Source organism: Felis catus, chromosome A1 (assembly GCF_018350175.1).
Source record: "Felis catus isolate Fca126 chromosome A1, F.catus_Fca126_mat1.0, whole genome shotgun sequence".
In the NCBI taxonomy this organism is placed as follows: Eukaryota; Metazoa; Chordata; class Mammalia; order Carnivora; family Felidae; genus Felis; species Felis catus.
In genome coordinates this window covers 158,550,548-158,573,646 of record NC_058368.1, presented here as the reverse complement: position 1 = coordinate 158,573,646, position 23,099 = coordinate 158,550,548, and the positions used below count along the sequence as shown (strand labels likewise).

General features: G+C 36.2%; 1 protein-coding gene across 4 annotated transcripts in view; it reads right to left on the bottom strand.

The window, feature by feature from the left end:
• LNPEP (leucyl and cystinyl aminopeptidase) overlaps positions 1-23,099 on the bottom strand; it is a 100,456-nt gene that overhangs the window by 22,093 nt on the left and 55,264 nt on the right. For all 4 annotated transcript variants that reach the window (XM_003981162.6, XM_019837388.3, XM_045033957.1 and 1 more), the window contains exons 5-13: positions 22,878-22,998; positions 22,075-22,229; positions 19,936-20,049; positions 18,385-18,519; positions 13,330-13,461; positions 11,290-11,450; positions 10,957-11,045; positions 5,049-5,232; positions 3,761-3,917 (exon numbers count right to left, since the gene is read on the bottom strand). In XM_003981162.6, the coding sequence (XP_003981211.2) occupies positions 3,761-3,917; positions 5,049-5,232; positions 10,957-11,045; positions 11,290-11,450; positions 13,330-13,461; positions 18,385-18,519; positions 19,936-20,049; positions 22,075-22,229; positions 22,878-22,998 (1,248 nt within the window). The remainder of the gene's footprint in view (positions 1-3,760; positions 3,918-5,048; positions 5,233-10,956; positions 11,046-11,289; positions 11,451-13,329; positions 13,462-18,384; positions 18,520-19,935; positions 20,050-22,074; positions 22,230-22,877; positions 22,999-23,099) is intronic.

Here is a 23,099-nt window from a genome sequence, read left to right as displayed (position 1 = left end):
GACTGGAGAGAGGCAGGTGTAAGAATGGCTTCTGCCAACATGAAATTTAACTAGCTGGGCAGCTTCAAGAATATTCTGCTCTTAAGGCATATTCACTACCAAACACTATCCTTTAATAGTAAAAAAAAAAAACAAAAAACAAAAAAACCCGAGTGGTATGTAGTTATTTATTGCTACCTATAGTGGGTTGAATAGTGTGCCCTCCCCCACCCCCAAAATTCAGGTCTGCCTAGAATCTTTGAATGTAAACTTATCTGGGAATAGGTTTTTGCAGATTTAACCAATTTAAGGTAAGGTCATGCTGAATTATGGTAGGCTCTAATCTAATGACTGGTGCCCTTATAAGAACAGGGAAATTTGGACCCGGAAACAAAGGGAGAATGCCATGTAAAGACAGAGGCGGAAATTACAGTGATGCATCTATAAGCTAAAGAGTGCCAAGGATTGCTGGCAACCACCTGAAGCTAGGAGACAGGCATGGAAGAGATTCTCCCTCAGAAGGAACCAATCTGCTCTCCCAACACCTCAATTTTAGCCTTCTAGCTTCCAGAACTGTGGGAGAATATGTTTTTATTGTTTTAAGACAACAGGTTTTACTAATTTATTATGGCAGCCCGAGGAAACTAAAAAAACTACCCCAAATGGTGTTGATTTGATATGGCACTAATAACCTCAAAAGTAGTTATAAAAACTCAATAAGAGAAAAATCTCTGTATACAATGAAGCACACTGGTGCTGGACCAACTGGATAGCTGTATCAAAAACATGAATCTTTGTGTCTCACTCACAGCATACACGAAAATCAATTCCAGATGGATCATAGATCTAAACGTGTAAGGTAAAATAATAAAATCTCCAGAAGAGAACAAAGGAGAATATCCTTGGGTTGGCAGATTTCATACACTAAAATTAAGAATTTACGCTAATCAAAAAGCATAATTAAGAGATTGAAAAAGCAAGCCAGAGGGGGAGAAGATACTTGTAAATGTACAAGAGCAACAAAGGACTCATCTCTTGAATATATAAAGAGCTGTACAAATGAATCAGAAAAAGACAGAATATCCAATGGAAAAAACATCAGAGACTTGGGCATTTAACAAAAGTGTACCTCCAATGGTCATTAAACAAATCAAAAGGAATTCATCTTCACTAGTCATTAGGGAAATACAAACTAAAGCCAAAATTGCAATACCACTATGCTCCCAACCAAATGGCTAAAGGGAGTAAGATTTACTATTAATACGAAGTGTTGGCAAGGATATAGACCCAGAACAGAACTCAAATTCTCATGCATTGCTGACGGAGCACAAAGTGCTATAATGTCGAACAACGATTTGATAGTACAGTATTAACTACGAATATGTTATGACTCAGCAATTTCACTTCCAGACACAGCCCATAGAAATGCATACAGGGGCGCCTGGGTGGCGCAGTCGGTTAAGTGTCCGACTTCAGCCAGGTCACAATCTCGCGGTCCATGAGTTTGAGCCCCGCGTCGGGCTCTGGGCTGATGGCTCAGAGCCTGGAGCCTGTTTCCGATTCTGTGTCTCCCTCTCTCTCTGCCCCTCCCCCGTTCATGCTCTGTCTCTCTCTGTCCCAAAAAATAAATAAACGTTGAAAAAAAAAATTAAAAAAAAAAAAAAAAAGAAATGCATACAGATATTCACAACAGATATGTATAAGAATATTCATAGTATTGTGATTCATAATAGCTGCAAACTGCGAACAATGCACATGTCCAGCTATGGTTGCTGAAGTGGCTAACAAATGGCCAATTTCTTTGATATACTAACAGGAGAAAGTCAGTGTTGGAGCCCTAAAGAGATCAATATGTTATTTGCATACTTCTTGAAAATTCGTACAAATACTATTAAAAAAGTCATTAACATTTTGCATATAAAAGAATTCTCAAATAGTAAGTTGACAACTTTATTTTCAAGGAACTAGATGTAAGTCCGTCATTTTAAACCTTAAACACATGGTCTACAAGTTTTTCAAACTGTTTTAATTTAAAATCTCAATTAAAAAAAATGATAGGAAAGAAACAGCCTTGATCTTTCCAACAAAAAGGTATCTTTTGAAAGATGACATTGCTAGAATACAAATTAATTTAAAATACAGCAATATAATACAAATGGTGGGCTTGAGAGTGGAACTAATCTGGGTTTGAAGCTCAGCTTTAAAATTTACTTGGTAAATGACTTTGGGGAAGTTAAGTAGTCTCCTCATCCCTATAATAGGGGTAGAAATATCTATCTGGCAGGGTGCCTGGGTGGTTCAGTCAGTTAAGCGTCCAACTTCAGCTCAGGTCATGATCTCATGGCTCATGAGTTCAAGCCCAGCGTCAGGCTCTGTGCTGACAGCTTGGACCCTGGAGCCTGCTTGGGATTCTGTGTCTCCCTCTCTCTCTCTGCCCCTCCCCCATTCATGCTCTCTCAAAAATAAACATTAAAAAATAAAAGAAGTATCTATCTGGCATTGTGTGAAGATTATACAAGGTTATCTACATTAAGCACTAAGCATGGTGTGCAGAATAAAACAAGCACTGAAATGTACCAGTTTCTGGGGTGTTTCACTCATTTGCTCAATATTTATTGAGTAACACTATGCGCTGAGTCACATTCTGAAGACTCTGGTTTTTATTAAGGATGGTGATAGATAGCCTTATGATATAGAAGAATGATAAAAATCCTAACAGTTTGAAAAAACCTCAGAAATCATCTAACTTACATATTACAGTTATGGGTAAGGATAGGCATGGCTCTTTTAGGGTCAGATCAGAGACTTGGGAAGAAGGGTACTTTTCAAGCTCCATATGGCCCACCAGCCATGTACTGCCTCCCGTCACTGTGATGAGAGAACTCATAACAGGGGACGTGCAGAACAGTAAGAGGCAAAAAGGAGGTTGTTTCTTTTTTAATAATAAAAAAAAAAGAGAGAGAGAGAAAAAGAGAAAGAGACAGAGACAGAGACAGAGAGAGAGATGTAATCTAACCCATTCCTTTGACCAGTAAGAACATCAAAACCCTAAAAGAAATTCTCATTTCTATTCTAATACTTTCTTCCTTTTTCTGAGAGATTCCTTTTGTCTGGGCCCTGGCAAACCTGACTGATTCATAAAGCAAACCTTATTGTCAGAATGTGCTGATTCAGAGAGCAAGATGAAACAAAGAATTCATCTCTCCTTCCCAAGCTTTTAAAGACTCTGTCAACAGTTTAATATTGAAAGTGTCTAAACTAACAACTGTTAAGATCAAGAAACTGGTTTTAAAAAAGTAAAGCAGTCACCACTACCAAGATTCCTTTAGTGCTCTGTAGATAAATCTATCCACCCGCATCATCATCCATAAGACAGTTATCAGTAAGGACTCCTAAAACAGAATATTCTTCAATACAAACATAACTGTCATTTCATAATGACCACTAGGAAATCAGTGGGGAACACCACATTGCAAAAGGACCCATTTTGAGCATTTATTATATAGAAATAAACTGAGATTTGAAGAGAGTTTTCTTTTCATGTGATCTCATTTTGGCAGCAGTGTCAGAAGGCTGTATTTTGACATTCAAACAATACCATGTCACGCTAAGCCTTTATCAATTCTTCCTGGTAAGCAATGCCATTTTGATTCAAAGTAAAGATTTCACCACTAGTAGAGTGAAGAAAAGGGAATGTGACCGGCTGCCTTTACAGCCTAGAACTGTGAATGACACATTAAAGGCAAGCAACAAAGACAAGTTGGCAATAAGGTAGACTCACCACTACTCTTGAGGCCAGATCCATGTGTCCCAGCTTTTCAAGGAGGTTATAGATGAGGCCTGTCTGGAACAGGGCTTCAGTGATGGGGGCGGTATAGGTCTCATTTCCAAGGTAATCAATCAAATCAAAGGCCCTTTGAAGAGACACCTTGCCTAGGCTAAAGGGTAAAAGAACAGAAAAGTCAATATGCTGAGAGAAGCAGATGAACTCTATACACATGCTGAGAAACTTCAGGAATAGATGGTGAGTCTTCAAGAACTAAAATGTAAGCTTAAAGTGGCATTCTGTAAAGTTAGACTAAATATTATTATCTTTGATTAAGTTCATGTGTGTGACCCAAGGTTAAAGATACATTTCATGAGAAAGATAAACAATAGCTCAGGTTTTATTCCCTAAGTTACCTATAAATTGCTACTGAGTCATGCTACTGAGACATAAGTCAGTGTCTTAGATGAGAAAAGATGAAGAGTACTAATTTTATTTAATTAATTAATTTATTTATTTATTCATTTCATATATTTACCAGGCGAGAACAAGTGGCATAAAGAGGATCTGAATCAAAAAGAAAATATCTTATTATTTGTATGGGAATTTGTCAAACTCGTTGAGTCAAGGTCCACTGTGAATTTATGGTGAGTGCATTTTAAAAATTAACCACATAAGAGAAATCATAACAATGATGGCTGAGATGATCAATAGTTACTTCATTAAAAATGAACCAAAAGAAGGTCAAGAGCAGTCCAAAATAATACTTTAGAATATTCTGTGTGTCTCTAGACCCATTAACCGCCTAAGCTGGTACTCTTATTATTTGGAGGATATCAAACACACACGGTCACGACCACACTTGGTTTTGGGATTCTATAATGCACAGAGTGGTTGGGAGGCAAGCTGTAACCAAATAAGAAGGCCCCAACTCTGAGAGACATCACTCAAACCAGTGGGTAAGAACTAACCAAGCTTCTTGAAAAGAATTCTCTCATGAAATAAAGCAAAGCCTGAACTCCTAGATCAATATATTCAGCAAACATGTGTCCTGGTTGTTAATATTGTAATCTTAACTGTTACTTAACTGTTCAATATGTTTGTAGCTGATGTTTCTATACAGATTGTAACACCAATGAAGGCAAGGATTGTATTTTATATCTTCCCAATCATCCAAAATGAATTATACCTAACAGGCAATATATGCCAGTTCTTTTGAACTGTTTTTCTAAAGTTTCCCCCCCCCCCCCCCCACAATAACACTTGTTTAAAAATAAACAAACCCAAACCAAGCACACTCTACCCTGCAAGTTCAAAGATGTTGTTGATGAGGTTGGCTCGGTCTTTGTCACTCAGGACATAAGGATTCGTTTTCAACTGTTTGATTAGTGCTTCCCAGTCATCATCTGCATAGTGTACAATATAATAGCCATTCATGTTTGTATTGACTTTGATCCACTGCACTTCTTCTGTAAGATTGATGACACCTAATACAGACCAAAGAATGAGAGAGAGAGAGAGAGAGAGAGAGAGAGAGAGAGAGAGAGAGAGAGAGAACAGGGGAAGAAAAAGTATTAAGTGGACATTTTGTTTGTTTCAAAGTTAATATAGGATGTTTTTACATTTAATTATTCTACTAAGAAACTAAATGTCTGCCTCCCAGTGCAGTTATTTTAATGTTAGCAAAGATCACCATTCATTAACAATTATTTATTTAATGGTGAACTGGACAGATATATCCCTTCTGTCAAAAATCTTACAATTTAATATAGTCAGGCAAGTAGAATATCATATAAATGTTACTGCTAGAAAAAGAAAATATGGTGATATGCACTTTTGGGGCCCCTACCATTACATATATAAATGTTGAGAGAATTCATAGAAATTTATATAGAATGATTTCAATTAATAAGGAGCTATAAAATACAAGATGACAAAAATATATTACTATAAAACCTGACTACAAAATCTATGTAGGAATTTTTAACATCCTTTAAGTTACTAATCAAGAAATGTCCTTTAAAGTTGGCAACAAGGCTTGGATTTAATATAATAGTTAAGGGTATGCCTCTAAGCATCTTAAGATTTACTATTTATTAGAATATAGGTCCATGAACTTACCATTCTGTTTAATGCTAATCCCTCAGTGCCCAGAACACTGCTCTTAGCAGGTACTCAAAAAATACTTGGTGAGTTACTAAATAAGTGAACAAGATAACTATGCCACGGCAAATGTTTTCAAAAGAAATCTACATAGGGTTTGAAAGATGTTTATAAGTTTTCCTCCCAATTTTTTTTTTTAAATTTTATTTAAAGCCAAATTAGTTAACATGTAGGCTAATAATGGTTTCAGGAGTAGTCCTCTTAAAGTAAAGAGTATTAGGGGTGCCTGGTGGCTCAGCTGGTTGAGTGTCTGACTCTTGATTTCAGCTTAGGTCATGATCCCAGGGGTTGTAGATTCAAGCCCTACATGAGACTCTGTGCTGAGCTTATAGCCTGCTTAAGATTCTCTCTCTGTCCCTCTGCTCCTCCCCACCACCTGCATGGTCTCTCTCAAATAAATAAATAAAGGAGTACTAATTTTTAAAAATTATATAAGAGGAGTAGAGATAAGGAAAATAATCTACAGTCAGCCAGTCTGCCAGGGATAGCATTGTGGGGTATATTTCCTGCCAAGACCTTTCCTATACACATCTTAAATAATGTAATATTTCATACAGTGGATAGATGTGCATTTATTTTTGTACTGCTTTTTTACCTAACAGATTTCAGCCACAGCCATTTTTCCATTATCTTCATAAGCAATATTCAAATAACTTCATAAAATTCCATTTAAAAAACCTACCACAGTTTAACCAACCTCCTCTTCGGAAATATTTAGGCTGTCTTAAAATTTTTACTGTCAAAACAACTCTGTATGATGGTTTTTGCACATAAAATGCTTTAGAAATACATTTAAACCCTTTGGTACCTGAAGTCTCAGGGTCTATCAACTTCAAAAGCAAGAATTATTAAAATTTATCAAATTCTCTTAATATTTTAGTACTCCAATTCTGCTGAAACTACAAAGGATGTTTATGATGGGAAAGACTTACATTCTGATCATGTCTTAATATGAAATATCAGATAATCAGTCTTGTTCACTAAAAAATTTCCCATATTGCTGATACAGCAGCAGATGGGAAAGATCGATTACGTTAATAGGATTTATTTCTTTTTGTAGAGCAGAAGGAAGTTCTAAGGAATAATTGTGATGACAAAGTAGCTGCTCCAGGTTGGAGCTATTTTAACAAAATGATGACTAATGAAATTAACTTTATCATTAAGTATGGCAAAAACATTGACATTCTCCAGGTTACAAACACAATTTCCTGTCGAGCTTTTATCAAGAAAGGCCCTTGGGAAGAAGGACTAAAGAGCTCTAAATCTCCCTTTCCCCAAAAACGGAGGCAAGAAATGATAAGTATGGCAATTCTTCCCCTGGATGGATGTAAATACTGAAATACAGTGTATTTTGGCTGATAAGCAATTTGCCATGTTATAAACTTAGCCAATTCGAGACAGTAGAGAGGAGAGGGGCAGCTGGGAGTGTACTTGAAATTGTTACTGTCATCTCGATGACAGAATATAAAGCAGTGCAGCCAACAGCATGGAGAGAAGAGCTATCATTTAAAGAATCAACATACTAGTCTCTTTCAGGTCTTCTGAATGATCCAGAATGAAGGACCTTAAAACCACAGGTATCAAAAAATAATAGCTTTGCACACAAGGGAGGTAACTACATCCTGCAGCTCAAAAGTGGATGAGGCTACCCTCATATGTTTTTAATTCATTATAATCATTAACAGATTAAGAGTTCAATTTTCACAGTCCATTGAGTATTAAAAAAGAGTAACTCCAATCTTATATGGCAGGAGCAGATGAAGTAATTTAGTAGTGATTTTAAAAACCATTTGTCAATGAGTTTTGAAAATCAACTACTGTTTTAAACAGAAACATTGAAGCACAGAAACAAAAAAACAAGCTTTTACAACAAAGTTGAAAATTTTCCTGTGTAACTTGCTCCAGAGGGTTAGCATGATACATGCATTTAAACTGCATCCCCTCTTGTTCAAAAGCATTCCTTTCTCCAATACCCTTTTATTCTCGTTATTTTACTAGGGGGAAGCAGGCAAGCTCAAAGGATGGCACATGATAAATACCTTAATTATATGCCCTTCCTTATTTTTTTTTTTTTCCAAATGCCTTTCATTCAAAGACAATGGCATGTCTTTTAGTTTCAGATAAATATTTCTGGCACAGTGATATCATGTTTCAAGTTAGATGTAATATAAAGATTTCCTATAGTTAAAGAGCTTAGATCTGAGTAAGATATGGATGAGGGAGGGGATAGAGAGGGAAAAGGGGAGAGAGAAAAAGGAAGGGAAGGGAGAGAAAGACACTATTTTAGTGTAATTTCCTCAATATGTGGCCTGAAAAAATGGCCCCTTTCAGACTTTCTTATGCACAACAACTGTTAATCATTCCAAATTCATGTATGTGGGGAAGAGTGACAAAAATCTTGATTAAATATAAATTCCTATATTTGACTGAATGCTGTGTACTAAGCCAGCAACCCTGGCCTTACAACACATGGAAATATACTACAGATTTAACAAACCACCACGTTAACACAATGTACTAAAGTCAAAAAATTAGCCTCTAGAGTCACTGTCTCTGCTACATTTCTTTTGAGAATAGAAAACAATTAAGATGCAATTAAAATAAGAGTGCTTGTCACTTGAGCATTAAGAACCAAGAAGACTCAACTGTCCTCAGGGTCAACACAATTTTTTGTGAGGACAGAACATTTTCAGTGTGGGCACTCAGAACTGGAACTGCCAGGAATTAAAACAGCAGCAGCAAGGGAAGTAACAGTTGAGAAGAGAAAGTAACAGACACTGCTTTCATCATCTATTGGCTCAGTTCCAGCTCCAGATTAAACCAATTATATTATAGTACATTTTGTATATTCCCCTATAGCAAGAATATTTCCAAATGAAGGGAAAAGAAGATATCATTTCATCAGGCTCTAAATGTTCTTTTCCTAAAACTTTTTACAGTGAGATTTGATATTGAGTGACTTCATTACAAACTAAAATTTATTCATTCAAAAAAATTTTGTGTGCCTACTGGGTGCTAAAGTCACAAAAGTGATTCATATAGCCATGATCTCTGCCTTTCTGGAGCTTCCTGGAGCAAGCAATGGGCACACTGAGACCTGAAGGATGAATAGCAATAAATCGAGGAGGTGGAAAGGCAAGAGTGTTCTTCCAGTCAAGAAAACAGCATCTGCAAAGGCCCAGAGACAAGAGGCAGTATAGCACGTTTGACTTGCCGAAACCACTTTTGGACAGCAGAAGCACGGAGTGCCAGGTACAGGCTTAGGGAGAAAAGGCTATAGCATGAAAACATGAGCTAGGCTTTGGGGTGTGAATCTCAAAAAGAGTTTAAGAAACACACACAAACTGAGCTAAAAATTATGGGCACATAAAAGCAGATTTCTCATTGTCCCATTATTTCTAATACTACCAAAAAACTTATATACTACTGGGAGGTTTGAAAATTTTCCTTATCGGTCCAAAAATGGAGATGGGATTATTTGTTGTCTCTTAAGTCAGGGTCTATCCTTCCAAGGCCACTTGGAAGTTCTGTTTTCATCAAAGAAGGCTGCCCTTCCTTACACCTCTGGCTGTGATATTAATCAAAGATACAACATTATGAAATGTTCTTAGCATTTCAAATAATGAGACTGTTTTAACACTCCACTCTAGTGAAACTGCAATTCAACTGGCACGCACCTGTATTTCAACTGGCATTACAAATTATTACCACATAACTGAAGGGCAATTTAGAAATGTGTACTAAATCACAAAAGATAACAGTCTTCATTTCTGAGAAGCATTCTTATGAAGAAGTTCATACAATAACAAAACATTTAAGACCCTAAATTTCTACGGAGACATTTTTTTAAGAGACAAATGGTGAGTCAAGTGTCTAGCAGTAAAGATGAAGTCAAATATTATATGTGTTAAGTTTTTTGTTTTTAAAAAAGGCAAGATATAAAAATCACTTATACACAATGGTATCAACTAAGTAAAAAATATTTTTAAAATGACTCAAAAGAAGTAATCATGATAATAGTTGCAGCAAGGTGATTTGTTCTCCATTTTCTAGATTTCATGTAATAAGGATAATACTGTGTGTGAAGATTTTTTTTTCAATAATAACATTAATAACAAAATGCCAGACATTATTCTAGGTACTTCACATAAATTAACCCCATCCTCACGATAACACTATAAGTACGATCACTGTCTCCACTCAGTAGCTGAGGGAATGAGGCTCAGGGAGTCACATGACCACCTACAATCATACCAGTGCACCAGATAATCTGGCTCCAAAGTATAGCCCGTTAACTACTAGGCTACACTCCTCCCTCAAAAACAGAGGCTTGACCACCAGATACAAATTCAAACAAGAAATTTTCCCTTTCCATAAATCTAGAGTATCACTAATGGTTCCTGCCCAAGGTCTTCCTATTGTTTCAGGACATGGATTAAGAGGATACATGGTGTGGCATTCATAGTGGTACTTAACAAATGGTCAGAAACTATATTTCAATTGTTTTTTATAGGCTCCTTGTGGGTCAACATATATCATCTTTACATTTTCCTATCTGCTTCCTTACAAACATAATTTCTTACCCATTTTCTTACTACCAAAAATGTATATTATGTTCACAGGACATTTTGTAATGCTTACTTACTATAAATCTGGATCATGATCAACCTTTATTATGTGCAAGAGTCATCTACGATGCTTGTGGAATGCAGTTGCCCAAGCTCACCCCTAGAGAGTGAACAGCAGAGCATATACCTCAAGAGACTGCTCTACCTGTACTACTTCTTTGTAACAACAAATATTTATCTCGGATATAAAAACACAGTGCAACTTTTTGTACTTTATTTCACATGAATAAGAATGACTGACTTGATATGTGAGACATGGAATCAGTGTCACTTTAGTCACATCTTGTATAGATGACTCATAAAACCAGTTCAAAGAGTATGCACTTTGCAAAGTAAAATCTCCTTCTGCTGCTTGGTCAGATTTCTAAAAAATATATTGTTTTCAATTTCTTCTCAGAAAAGAGTTAATTATAGTCAAACCTGATTTCTTGTCCAGTAAAAATACCAATGGATATTTTGAGTAATTTCTTCCCTCAGTGACATAGGATAGTGGAATATGCCAGAGATAGCTGTAAAAAGAAAATATTGGTAGATTACTCTTTCCAATATTTCAGTCAGTGCTCAGTCATTTACACATAATTTGTTGGGTCTTCCGCCCCCCCCCCCCCACCGCCTTTTTGGCAGGAAGAATTTTTCAAGCTATTTCCAGAAAAAGATAATCTTATTAGGTTTCTTAAGAGATTGTGATTACAAAATACTTTAACCCAAGGATACAAAAGAGATAGGTAACAGGAAGAAAAAGCAGGAACACACCTTGCATCTGAAGGCTGAATTTCAGGCTTCACATTTAAAAAGTATCTTTCTTGTTGTACATGAAGCTCCTTTCCTTTTCTTTGGACAGTCACTAAAGGAAATCCTTTTTGCAGGGTCCAGGTTTTCATCATTTTCTTTACATCTAGTGTTTTGTTTGTGACCTATATGTGTGTATATATATATATATATATATATATAAGAATTATTTTTGCTTAAAAACAAAACCTTTCCCTCTCTGCCTACCACATTCTATGAAGACTACATGTAATGTTAACATAAAAACAGAAGCATGAATATGGAGTTAAATTTTTGTAAATGTTGACATTCACCTTTGGAAGAACTAATTCTGTGCGAGTGCCAGAAAGCAGCAGCAGAATAAGATATAAACACGTCAGCTGCCTCAACATTAAGTTTCTCCAGAGAACAGTGGTTAACTGTTTTGACAGTCACAGACCCTTTCTCCAAGAAATTACATCAACTTATCTGCAAAATCTAGAATCCAGTGTCAGGTTCATAGACCCTCTAAAGCCCACCATCCCCTAAAGACATCTGGTATCAATGATTAAGAAGACATTGTAGAAAAACTATCTCTTTAAAGCAGGTGAGGTAACCTTATCATTCAAATCATTCTTCTAGACTACATATGGATGTGAATTGCAAGCAACTAAAATCATTAAGTACTTTGTTTGGTAACAGTACCACTCTACTATGGCAGCCTTAACCTCAGTCTCCATATGCCCATTTATTTAAAGCAGAAAAGGATGGATCAAATATTGCAAACTCATTGCAATATTAATATGACATTTCTCATGGCTCTAATCTATTCATTTCTGGATAAGGGACTGGGAAGAAAACAAGCTTTCCCAAAGCAAGGCACCTTTGGGTCTTCAAAACAGAACAGAAATGAAGAGGCCAGTGCATATGGTGTGGAGGCTGACAAACCCGAGGATAATGTTAAGAACGAGGTTGGGATAGGAAAACACTATGGATGCAGAAGCTGAAGTCAGTCAGAAAGGAAGAAATATATTCTAAATGTCAGGAGATAATATGGGTATAAAGTAAATAATGTGGCTTTCAACTGAAATGTTACCATACGATAAGAGAAAAAAACAAAGTGATTTGGAAGCAACTCTTAAGTGTCAAGGACTAATCCACCTTTTCAAAGAGAGAAGGAAAGGTGTATCTTCTGAGCACCAGGGTTAGCGGCTAGAAAACACAAGGTTTGAGATAAGACAAGGAAGGAGAAAGGGTATATGGAAAAGATTTAGAGTAGGAGTTCTTAATTTCAGAGCCCCTAAAACTTTGAAACTTTGTGTGATATTGTGAATATGTGGTTTTACTGGGGAATATGTCCAGAATTTTTATCATGGTTTCAAATATGTCTGTGATCTTCCAAAACATTAAGAACCATTGATCTGGATCAGGGAAACAACAAACCTAAACGCTTGTAAGGACTATGCCGTCGGCATACATGCACCATGGAGGATGGGTTCATGCACTGCTCTAAAGCCTAACTGGCACCTAATTACACTGCTTGTTAGAACATTTGCAGGCACAACAAAATCCAAACAGCAAAACGATCCAAGGGCAATATTCAGCTCATGGCAGCCAGCTTGTGATAGATTCTCTACAAAGATGGGCTTCTAGGAAAGAGTATGGCCACAAACGAGAGGAGGATTTATAGGGCCGAGTGTAGGAAAAACATCATGAATGGGAGGAAAATGCAAAAGCCTGAGAAAAGGAAAATAGATTTTTGAAAAAAATCAAATAATGAATATAGTAATATATATTAATTCAGAAAAGACAACTTTCCTACTAAATAGGAATGGAGACTAAGGTATAGAACAAAAATGGTTATACAAGGCTACACACAATAATTTCAAGACTAGTATTTCCGTTTCTTGACCTTTAATTCTGTGTTCCATCCGCCTCTGTCTTAAATATCCTTGGTACTATAGCTTATTTATATACTTGATAAGAATATAAGTAGAAGAACTCTTCTCTTTCTTAAGAACTAAATAAAATATCCGGGTCACTTACCTCATTAAAACTATCCCACAGATCATCACTTTTAATGGATGCATAGCTATGACTATGCAGGTAAAAGACAACAGCATTTTGGAATACATCCTCACTAAGATAAGTTTTCAGCATCAACAAGAGAGAGGCTCCCTGTTTAATTAAAAAAAAATAGTGAGAAGGGGGTGGAAAATAATGGACTACAATCGGTTTATAGAATTGACAATCTAAAATTCAAAATACAATCATGCTAAGTATAAACTTGCACTATAGAACCTAGTTATAATACACTGTTATTTAGTGTCATATAATCTGATGTAAACTATGTTCAAATTGTCTTTAAAAATTATTTTAAAGGATTTGACAAAAGAATAATGGAGCAGATTCCCATGTGCACTAATTCTACTATGAGCCATTTTTATGTGGTTTATCAGTTACTGTTTCAGTGTTATGTTAAAAAGCTAAGTGTTTGTGAATATATCTTTAATAGAAAAACATGCCAAATTTTCTGTTGAATCCCTATCCCTGTCCCCAATGCTTAAAGTACCAGTTGAAGGGAATTAAAAGCAAAAATGAATTACTGGGACCTTATGAAGATAAAAAGCTTCTGCACAGCAAAGGAAACAACCAACAAAACTAAAAGGCAACCAACGGAATGGAAAAAGATATTTGCAAATGACATATCGGACAAAGGGCTAGTATCCAAAATCTATAAAGAGCTCACCAAACTCCACACCCGAAAAACAAATAACCCAGTGAAGAAATGGGCAGAAAACATGAATAGACACTTTTCTAAAGAAGACATCCGGATGGCCAACAGGCACATAAAAAGATGCTCAACGTCGCTCCTCATCAGGCAAATACAAATCAAAACCACACTGAGATATCACCTCACGCCAGTCAGAGTGGCCAAAATGAACAAATCAGGAGACTATAGATGCTGGAGAGGATGTGGAGAAACGGGAACCCTCTTGCACTGTTGGTGGGAATGCAAATTGGTGCAGCCACTCTGGAAAACAGTGTGGAGGTTCCTCAGAAAATTAAAAATAGACCTACCCTATGACCCAGCAATAGCACTGCTAGGAATTTACCCAAGGGATACAGGAGTGCTGATGCATAGGGGCACTTGTACCCCAATGTTTATAGCAGCACTCTCAACAATAGCCAAATTATGGAAAGAGCCTAAATGTCCATCAACTGATGAATGGATAAAGAAATTGTGGTTTATATACACAATGGAGTACTACAGGGCAATGAGAAAGAATGAAATATGGCCCTTTGTAGCAACGTGGATGGAACTGGAGAGTGTGATGCTAAGTGAAATAAGCCATACAGAGAAAGACAGATACCATATGTTTTCACTCTTACGTGGATCCTGAGAAACTTAACAGGAACCCATGGGGGAGGGGAAGGAAAAAAAAAAAAGAGGTTAGAGTGGGAGAGAGCCAAAGCATAAGAGACTCTTAATAACTGAGAACAAACTGAGGGTTGATGGGAGGTGGGAGGGAGGGGAGGGTGGGTTATGGGTATTGAGGAGGGCACCTTTTGGGATGAGCACTGGGTGTTGTATGGAAACCAATTTGACAATAAACTTCATATATTGAAAAAAAAAAGTACCAGTTGAATTCATGGGTTCACTGCAGGAGACAATAAACAAGCAGAACTCTCAAAAGCCTCTCTACTTGGGAGTGCATCAATTTCCAATTTTAATATATCATGTTGCTAAAATAACCAAGATCTCTCTTCTTCCTGCAGAGTTACTTCAAATATGTTTGGAACTAATGAATGTATAGGGCAATAAGCATACACTAATAATTCAGAATCCAGTATACAACTATTAAGGCCACGCTACATAGTCATTGAAGTGCATGCCATCATTTCCAAAAACACCTTTGTGAAGCCTTTCCTGATTTAAGATAGAAATATTTCTCCATCTTCAAGGGCAATTTGTATCACTTCCTTCATCTGCTAAGATATATATTTAATACATATTTAGATAGATATATCTTTATTTCCTCTTCTAGACTGTATGATAATTGAGGGCAACACTGCAAAGCTCAATTTCAGTGACTAAAACAACACCTCGTACACAAAAGGAATTCAAATAGTCTTTGAATTTCACTTCTGGTAAAAATGTAGCAATATTAGGTCAAGATTATCAGATACACGTAACTGAATTTAATAGCTATTACTCTCTTATTTCTGTACCATGCTTCATGGTGTTACTTGTTCTATAAATTTAAGTACTCATTCTTGTTCCCAACAGATCCCTTTCACCCCTGCATGACCAACTTTCCCTACTATTACATTCCCATTAGCAAAATTATGCAACATTCATTCCTCCTTTAAAACAAATAAAAGATGTCCTTCCTTTTTTTAACTCCATGTCTCTTCTAGTTATCACCCTATTTCTTATTTCCCTCTGTAGTGAACTCCTCAAAGAGCTGTCTGTAGTTGCCATCTCCATTTTCTCTAAGGCAATCTTCCAACCATCACTCTGCTAGAAGTGGTTTTTTTTAATTTTTTAATGTTTTATTTTATTTTTGAGACAGAGAGAGACAGAGCATGAACGGGGGAGGGTCAGAGAGAGAGGGAGACACAGAATCTGAAACAGGCTCCAGGCTCTGAGCTGTCAGCACAGAGCCCGACGCAGGGCTGGAACTCACGGACCGCGAGATCATGACCTGAGCCGAAGTCGGCCACTTAACCAACTGAGCCACCCAGGTGCCCCCAGAAGTGGTTTTATCAAGGTCACTGATGAACTTCATGCTGTCTTAAAACCAACATCAATTCCCAGACTCATCTTAACCTGCTAGTGGCATTTGAATGACTGACACTCACTCATCCTTTGAAGTCTTTCTGCACTGAGCTTTGGGAGGCAGTCTTCATCCTCCCCCTATTCACTGGCCATCACTCTCACTCTCTCCCTGGATCCTCATCTTGCATGGAACCACCTCATTTTGGTGGCCCCTGGCATTTACTTTTCAGACCTTTTTTTTTTTTTCTTTTCTTTCTAAGTTTACTTCCTAGTTGATCTCCTCAAGGGACAATCTACATAAGAATTAGGCTTGGAGATTAAAAAACCCAAATAGAATATATCTGTCAAACACATTTCCCTAGTGACACTTACTTGTTCTTGTACATAACATTGGTAAAATATCCTACTTTTCTCAATTATGTGGGGCATTTGCCAGATTTCCAATCATGAAATAAGTAGTTACCATATTGACAGGGGTTAGGTATGCTGTGGAGACCACATGATAAGACAATGAATTTGGGGTTTAGGGGATGGTGGTCAGAGGATGACAGAGCTCTGTAAGAACAAATCTCGAAGCGACAGTTCTGTATAAGAACAGAACCACAAGTTTTAAAATTTTATTGACAGATCCCATATAGGCTTTAAAAATCATGGCAGTATCTCCAACTGGAATATATTTAATATAGCTAATTAAACTCCTTATTTCTTATTTGTTAACAGTACTACCATTTTCCATGTCAGTCAGGTGTGAACCTGGAAAACATGTCTCCCTTTCTTTACCTGTCTTACCCTATCACTAAATCCTTCAAGAACTTCCCTCCATCCCATGTTTTTTTTACACTCATCATTTTTCTTTCATTTTCACTACCACTCCTAATTTCATCCTTTACCATGTCATGCTTGGACTTTAGCAGCAATTTCCTGACTTTAGTTCTCTCTCCACTTAAATCTATAAGCTGGAACAAATTAGTTTTCATAAATAGTAACTTTAATCAAGTAATTCCTCTGAAAAATCTTCTAAAGCTTCCCAATGCTTACAGAAAAAGTCCAGATTCCTGATGGCGTTTAGAACCTTCTACAACTGCCCCAAGCTCCTTTTCTATCTTTCCCCTACTCCATTTATGGCTTCCACCACAATCAAGCATTTATTCCCTAAACAAAAATTTCCTGCCCATCAGTATTCCTGAACTGTCTCTTTGTAGACCTTATTGTCCCATTCCTGCCATACTCAACACTTACCATTCCTCTTTATCCATATCTTTTTATTATTTAATTCCCTTCCATTTCCATTTTCCTACAAAAAAGTTCTCTTCATAAACCTAGGTAAAAAAAAGTCTGTACCATTCATTCAACACATATCATCTCTTAGTGCTTCACAAGTACCTACCACCTAAACTTTGAGTTTCTTGAAGATATGGTTTGTATCTCAGGTGTTTTGTGTGTTTTCTCTGTCCAGTGGAGGAATTCATTTATTAATCAATTAATTTGGCAGCCAGAGTAAGGAGGTAAGTAAGTCCTAACATTCACACCTCCCACCACAACTGTGAGAGGCATTGTTCTGTTCTCTGACCTATGGCAATCCTAATCAGGTTTCCAGTTTTCTGTTTTTGCTTCACTCCCAAACCTGGAGTCTGTGCTTCTGATCCTGCAATCTAGTTCTCAATTCTTAAATACTCCTTTTGTTTTTGAGTTTTGGCAACTGTGACTTTGAACATCTTTCAATCCTCAATAACACAGCTAAGGGCTTGCTTAGGACCTTCCCTGGACATATTCTACCTGTAGATCCAGAGACTGAACCAACTTTAAAAGATATGTTGCTATATTATCTGATTACCCACTATACCAGTCAGAAGAACTTAAATCAGAGAAAGAAAGACCCAGAAAAAGTTAAAACCAAGATTTAAATAGAAGCAAACATCTTACAGTTTAAACGTATACCTGAAAATAATCTTTTTTTTTTTTATTAAAATTTTTTTTTCAACGTTTATTTATTTTTGGGACAGAGAGAGACAGAGCATGAACGGGGGAGGGGCAGAGAGAGAGGGAGACACAGAATCGGAAACAGGCTCCAGGCTCTGAGCCATCAGCCCAGAGCCTGACGCGGGGCTCAAACTCATGGACCGCGAAATCGTGACATGGCTGAAGTCGGACGCTTAACCGACTGCGCCACCCAGGCGCCCCTGAAAATAATCTTAAAGTAATCTCTAATCTTTAAAATAATCTAGTTTTAATGCTTAAAATAATTTAAATCATGAAGCTTGCTCACATAAGAAATTAATTTGAAACCCACTCCAGGTAGTTGATGTGTAGAGCGGTACCTTAAAATAGGAAAGAGAATCAAACATTTCTTCGATCTGTTCTGAAGACTGAACAGATGATGATGATATTGGATGAGATGAATTCAAGGAATCTTTCTTCATGGTTTTAAATCGAGCATCTAAGAAATCTTCATACTAGCAAAAACATCAAACAGATTATGAAACCATCAACATTATCAAAGGCAAAGGCAAATATAGTAATTATTTATATGAATTAGATTAATTACCTGTTTAAGGTCATTATTAAAAAATACCCATCTTTACTAAACTTCAGAAAATAGGCTTTTGAAAGTGTAAGAATAGAGAGACTTTCATTCATATTCCTTAAATTTAAAAATAAAATGATAACATCCTGACCATATGAAAAACATTATTATTTCCTAACTCACAGCATAAGGATTAATTAAGAATCTACTATTAAAGTGACCAAATGTGCCAAATCCAGGTATTCAAAGTAAATATTCTAAGATGGTTAGTGTGTACTTTTAAAATAACATTTACAATTAAAAAGCAAAAATAAAAACTGGTCCTTAAGCTCATTTCTCATATGTAGTCCAGGTTTCTATTAAGATAATATACATTTCCCTTCACTGGGGTTCATTTGAAGTAAAATAGAATACTTAAATAGAATTCTTCGATAGCTCAGCAGATGAGCTCCCCCAGAATATACATTAGAAGGTTTTAAACATTCTGGGCACCACCCAGTGGTGAAACTGTGTATCTGGTTGCTTAATTAAGTCACATACATAGATTTAGAATACTTTGCTTAGTATTCTGGCTAAAAATAAGTTCCTTCTACTTACCTGAAGTTTTTGAAATGGACTTACACAAAAATTTCAAATTGAAAGCTCTTAAGAGTATCCCTGTTTTGAAGCAGTCTTGGATCGTATATTCAGGAAGTTTAATAGAACGTCACAGAATTTTAAGGGTGAATGGGATCTTTATACTTTCCCACCTATTGCTTGGATTATTTGGCAATACCTGTCATACCATTGCCTTTCCCCAGGAAGTCTAGGAACACAGTAACAACAGTATTACACTCCCTATGACAAAACGATGTCCCAAGTCATTGAAAAGGGCACAAATATGGTTGGTACCTTAACAGGGCAAATTATTTGTCTGTATGAACCTATGTTATCACTGTTACAAGAATGATCACAGTGGTAACAGGGAGAGAGTATTGCTACAAAATGTCTTATTTTTTTCTCTCTTTATACAAAGGATAAAAAGTTTTGTTTTGCTAAAAAGGCTTTTCAACTTAATTTAAATTCCTTCAAGAAGAGCCACATCTATTGGAAATAAAATGTAGTAAAGCGATTTTAAATGTTCATCTTAAAAAAGTGTGAAATAATTGCACATAATTTCAGCTTTCAATGAAATATATCAATAAGTAAAAGCTTAATTTTCACTGTCAAATCTCAAGAGGTATAAGCTATCAGTAACAAGTGTCAATTTTATTGTATCTTTCTAGAAACATTTTCAGCACTCCAAATGACTATAAAATACGGGGCAAATATGATTTATAGCACATCTAATAAACAGTATACTTACACTAGAAAGCTCTTTGAATATTTTTTCCAAGGAGAAATACTCCATGAAAGTAGCAAACCCTTCATTTAGCCATAGATCATTCCACCACTCCATTGTTACTAGATTACCAAACCACTGTGGGGAAAACAAAACAAAAAATCATACTAACCAACACAATATTTATACTGTCAAGAATTTTCTAATAATTAAATTGTCAGCTTCATCCCCTTTAGCCAGATTATAATTACTTAAAAATGCAGTTATTAGGTAAAACAAACTATATTCAAATTAAAGACTTACAAAAAATTTGTATAAATTAACTCTAAAATGAAAATGAAAAGTTTAACATTTTACCTTGTTGAATGGGAAAACAAGCAAAAACCACAGTTAGTTAGCATATTTATCAAATTAACATACAAACCCTGTTTACTAGGTAAACAAAAACAGTTTTTCGCTACTTCATTAAAAGTGGTATTTCCTAGAAAATGAAATTCTTCTACCTACTACTATCAAGTTAGTAATATTATTTCTATTCTATATCTTCAGCCATCCATTACAACTTAAAAATAAATTTCTGAGAGATTTTCCTATAGAGAACCTATATTTCATGTTTCTCCTCAGTTACCCAAGTTGAGGACAGTATTTACATGATTGAAAAGAGAATTCAAACAATATTCTTTAAGAAAGCTGGCATGCATATAAATAAATGAAATAAGAAATATCATTAAATGTCTTCATCTATAAAATAATAAGAAGGAAAACAATGAAAGGAGACTCTTCAAAAAAAAATGTATCTCAAAAATCTCTGCAATGGAGAGTGGTAGGTTATAGGGTGTGCGATTTAGTGACATCTGGGGCTCATCTCAAATCAGCAGCAAAATAATAAGGTTACTGGGTATGGAAACAAAACACTTTTGAGAATTACAATAACATGTTTTTCAAAGATATTATTTTAAAACCTGCTTCCGAGGAATATATGTCTTAAAGAAGAAGTAACTGAGAAGTGGTGATGGGGAGGCCCCAGAAATAACAGACCTAGAGAAGATCCCCTAAAGGACAACTTGTCTACATGCCTAAAATCATAATTATCACTAAGTATGTGCTTCATATGCAAGCCCATTACGAAGTCTTCACAAGAGCTCTAGAATCTCACACATATAGGCGTTTGAGACAGGGACCAAACTGACCAGAGTGCATGCTACTCTTCTTCCACGTTGTCCCTCAATCATGACGCCCCCAAACTACACCCAACACTGCTATGCACCTCATCAAGGGACAAAAGAAAGGCAAGGTGTTGAGAAAGAAAGAGGGGGGTTCACGTACCCATATAATTTTCTTTCTTTTTCTCCTTGTCATACAAAGAGTACCCTCCCTCTCTCAAATTAACAAAGAACCCAGTTTGAGCAAGAGAAGAAAATATAAATCTAGTCTTGACAACTACAGTCCAAGAGATGCCAGAAGAGAATGCAATTTAGGGGAAGGGTTTCTCTGCCACAAAGTTATACTGAGGGGCTGGCAATTGTCAGAGGTGAAACAGCCGTGTATTATTGGGGGCAAAAAAGGAGAAACACCTTGAGGAGACAGTGGTTCTTCAAGGGCCAGTGCTGCCAATTATTAGCTCTGTGACTTTGGGTAAGTCATTTACTTACACTCTCAATTTCCACTTCTATAAAATGGGATCATCACCTACCTCACAGCCGTTATGAAAAGTAAATGACATATGGATGTGAAAATGCTTTATAAACTGTAAAATCCTATACAAACATTAGATAGCAATTTCTTTTAAGTATGTATGTATGTATGTATGTATGTATGTATGTATGTATGTATTTACGTATTTGAGTAATCTCTGCACACCATGTGGAGCTCGAACTCATGACCCTGAGATCAAGAATTGTGTACTCCTCCAAATGAGCCAGCCAGGCACCCCTAGATAGCATTTTCATTTGATGATGTTTGTGTTAAAAAAAAAACAAAGAACAAAAACAAACAAAAACAAACAAAAAAACCCACCATTTTATTATGAAAGGCAATACTACAATAAAAGGCCGAATTTCTTATTAGCTTATTCCAATTTCTTATCCTAAAATTGTTACTTAACTTATTTTCTTATTCTAAAATACTGTAAGTATTAAATATAATAGTCATGGCTATTAATACCTGATGGGAGAGCTCATGAGCAATGATTTTAGTAACCAGTTTTCTATCCGCCACTGAAGAAGTATTATTGTCATACAGAAGTGTCTCTTCACGGAAGGTGAGCAAACCCCAATTTTCCATTGCTCCTGCTTCAAAGTCAGGAATAGCCACCAAATCTGAACATGTGAAGAAAGAAGTGATCAAATTTCGCTCATCTAAGGCACTCCCCCCATTGGTTTATCACTGTGAATCAAAAGACAGGGAGTTCATTTTATACTCTTGGCAAATCGAACCTTACTCTAGTCTTGTATGTTCCCCACCTATCGGTCAGTTGAGAAAGACCTGACCAATTCCTGTGGAGTCACCATTGCTCTGTCCCTTCACAAAGAAAGAGATATATAATTCTTTCACAATGAATCAACTTCCTAGAGCAAGAAAGACAAAGTACAGGCCCAGTGTTCTTCTATCCAGGACCAGCTCTTGCTTTCCTCAGCATCTATTACTCAGTTTTCCTCCCGTGAAACAGAATTTCTTAGGAAGTTAGAGTCTGACTGCAGACAAAGCCCTAAGCAAATTGCCACTTACACAGAACCTGTATAAGCCCTTGGAACAGCTCCATAAACTTCTAAATGTTTTAAGCTCCACATTCAGCTACTTTTAGGGAATGTAAATAATCTTAACAAATGTAAACAATTTTTAAAGCTTTAGGTGTTTATTAGTTTTCTCTTTAAATAATTTTAGAAAAAGTGCTTTCTACAAAACATTTGCCAAATGAATCTAGGTTATAATGCTAATGAAAACCAGAGGCACTGTTTGATTCTTACCCAATTTCTTAAGTGGGTATTGAATTTCAAAGTAGTTTTGATAGAATTCAAGAAGCTTCACAGTTGTTTCCAAGGCATGGTGAACTTGACCAATCTTTTCTGGTACAGCATATATAGAAACCTAAAAGAAAACATACATAAATGTATATATATCATATAACATAAAGACAGGTGGAACTAAAATGGTATGATATTCAGATAAATACCATGACACAAATATGA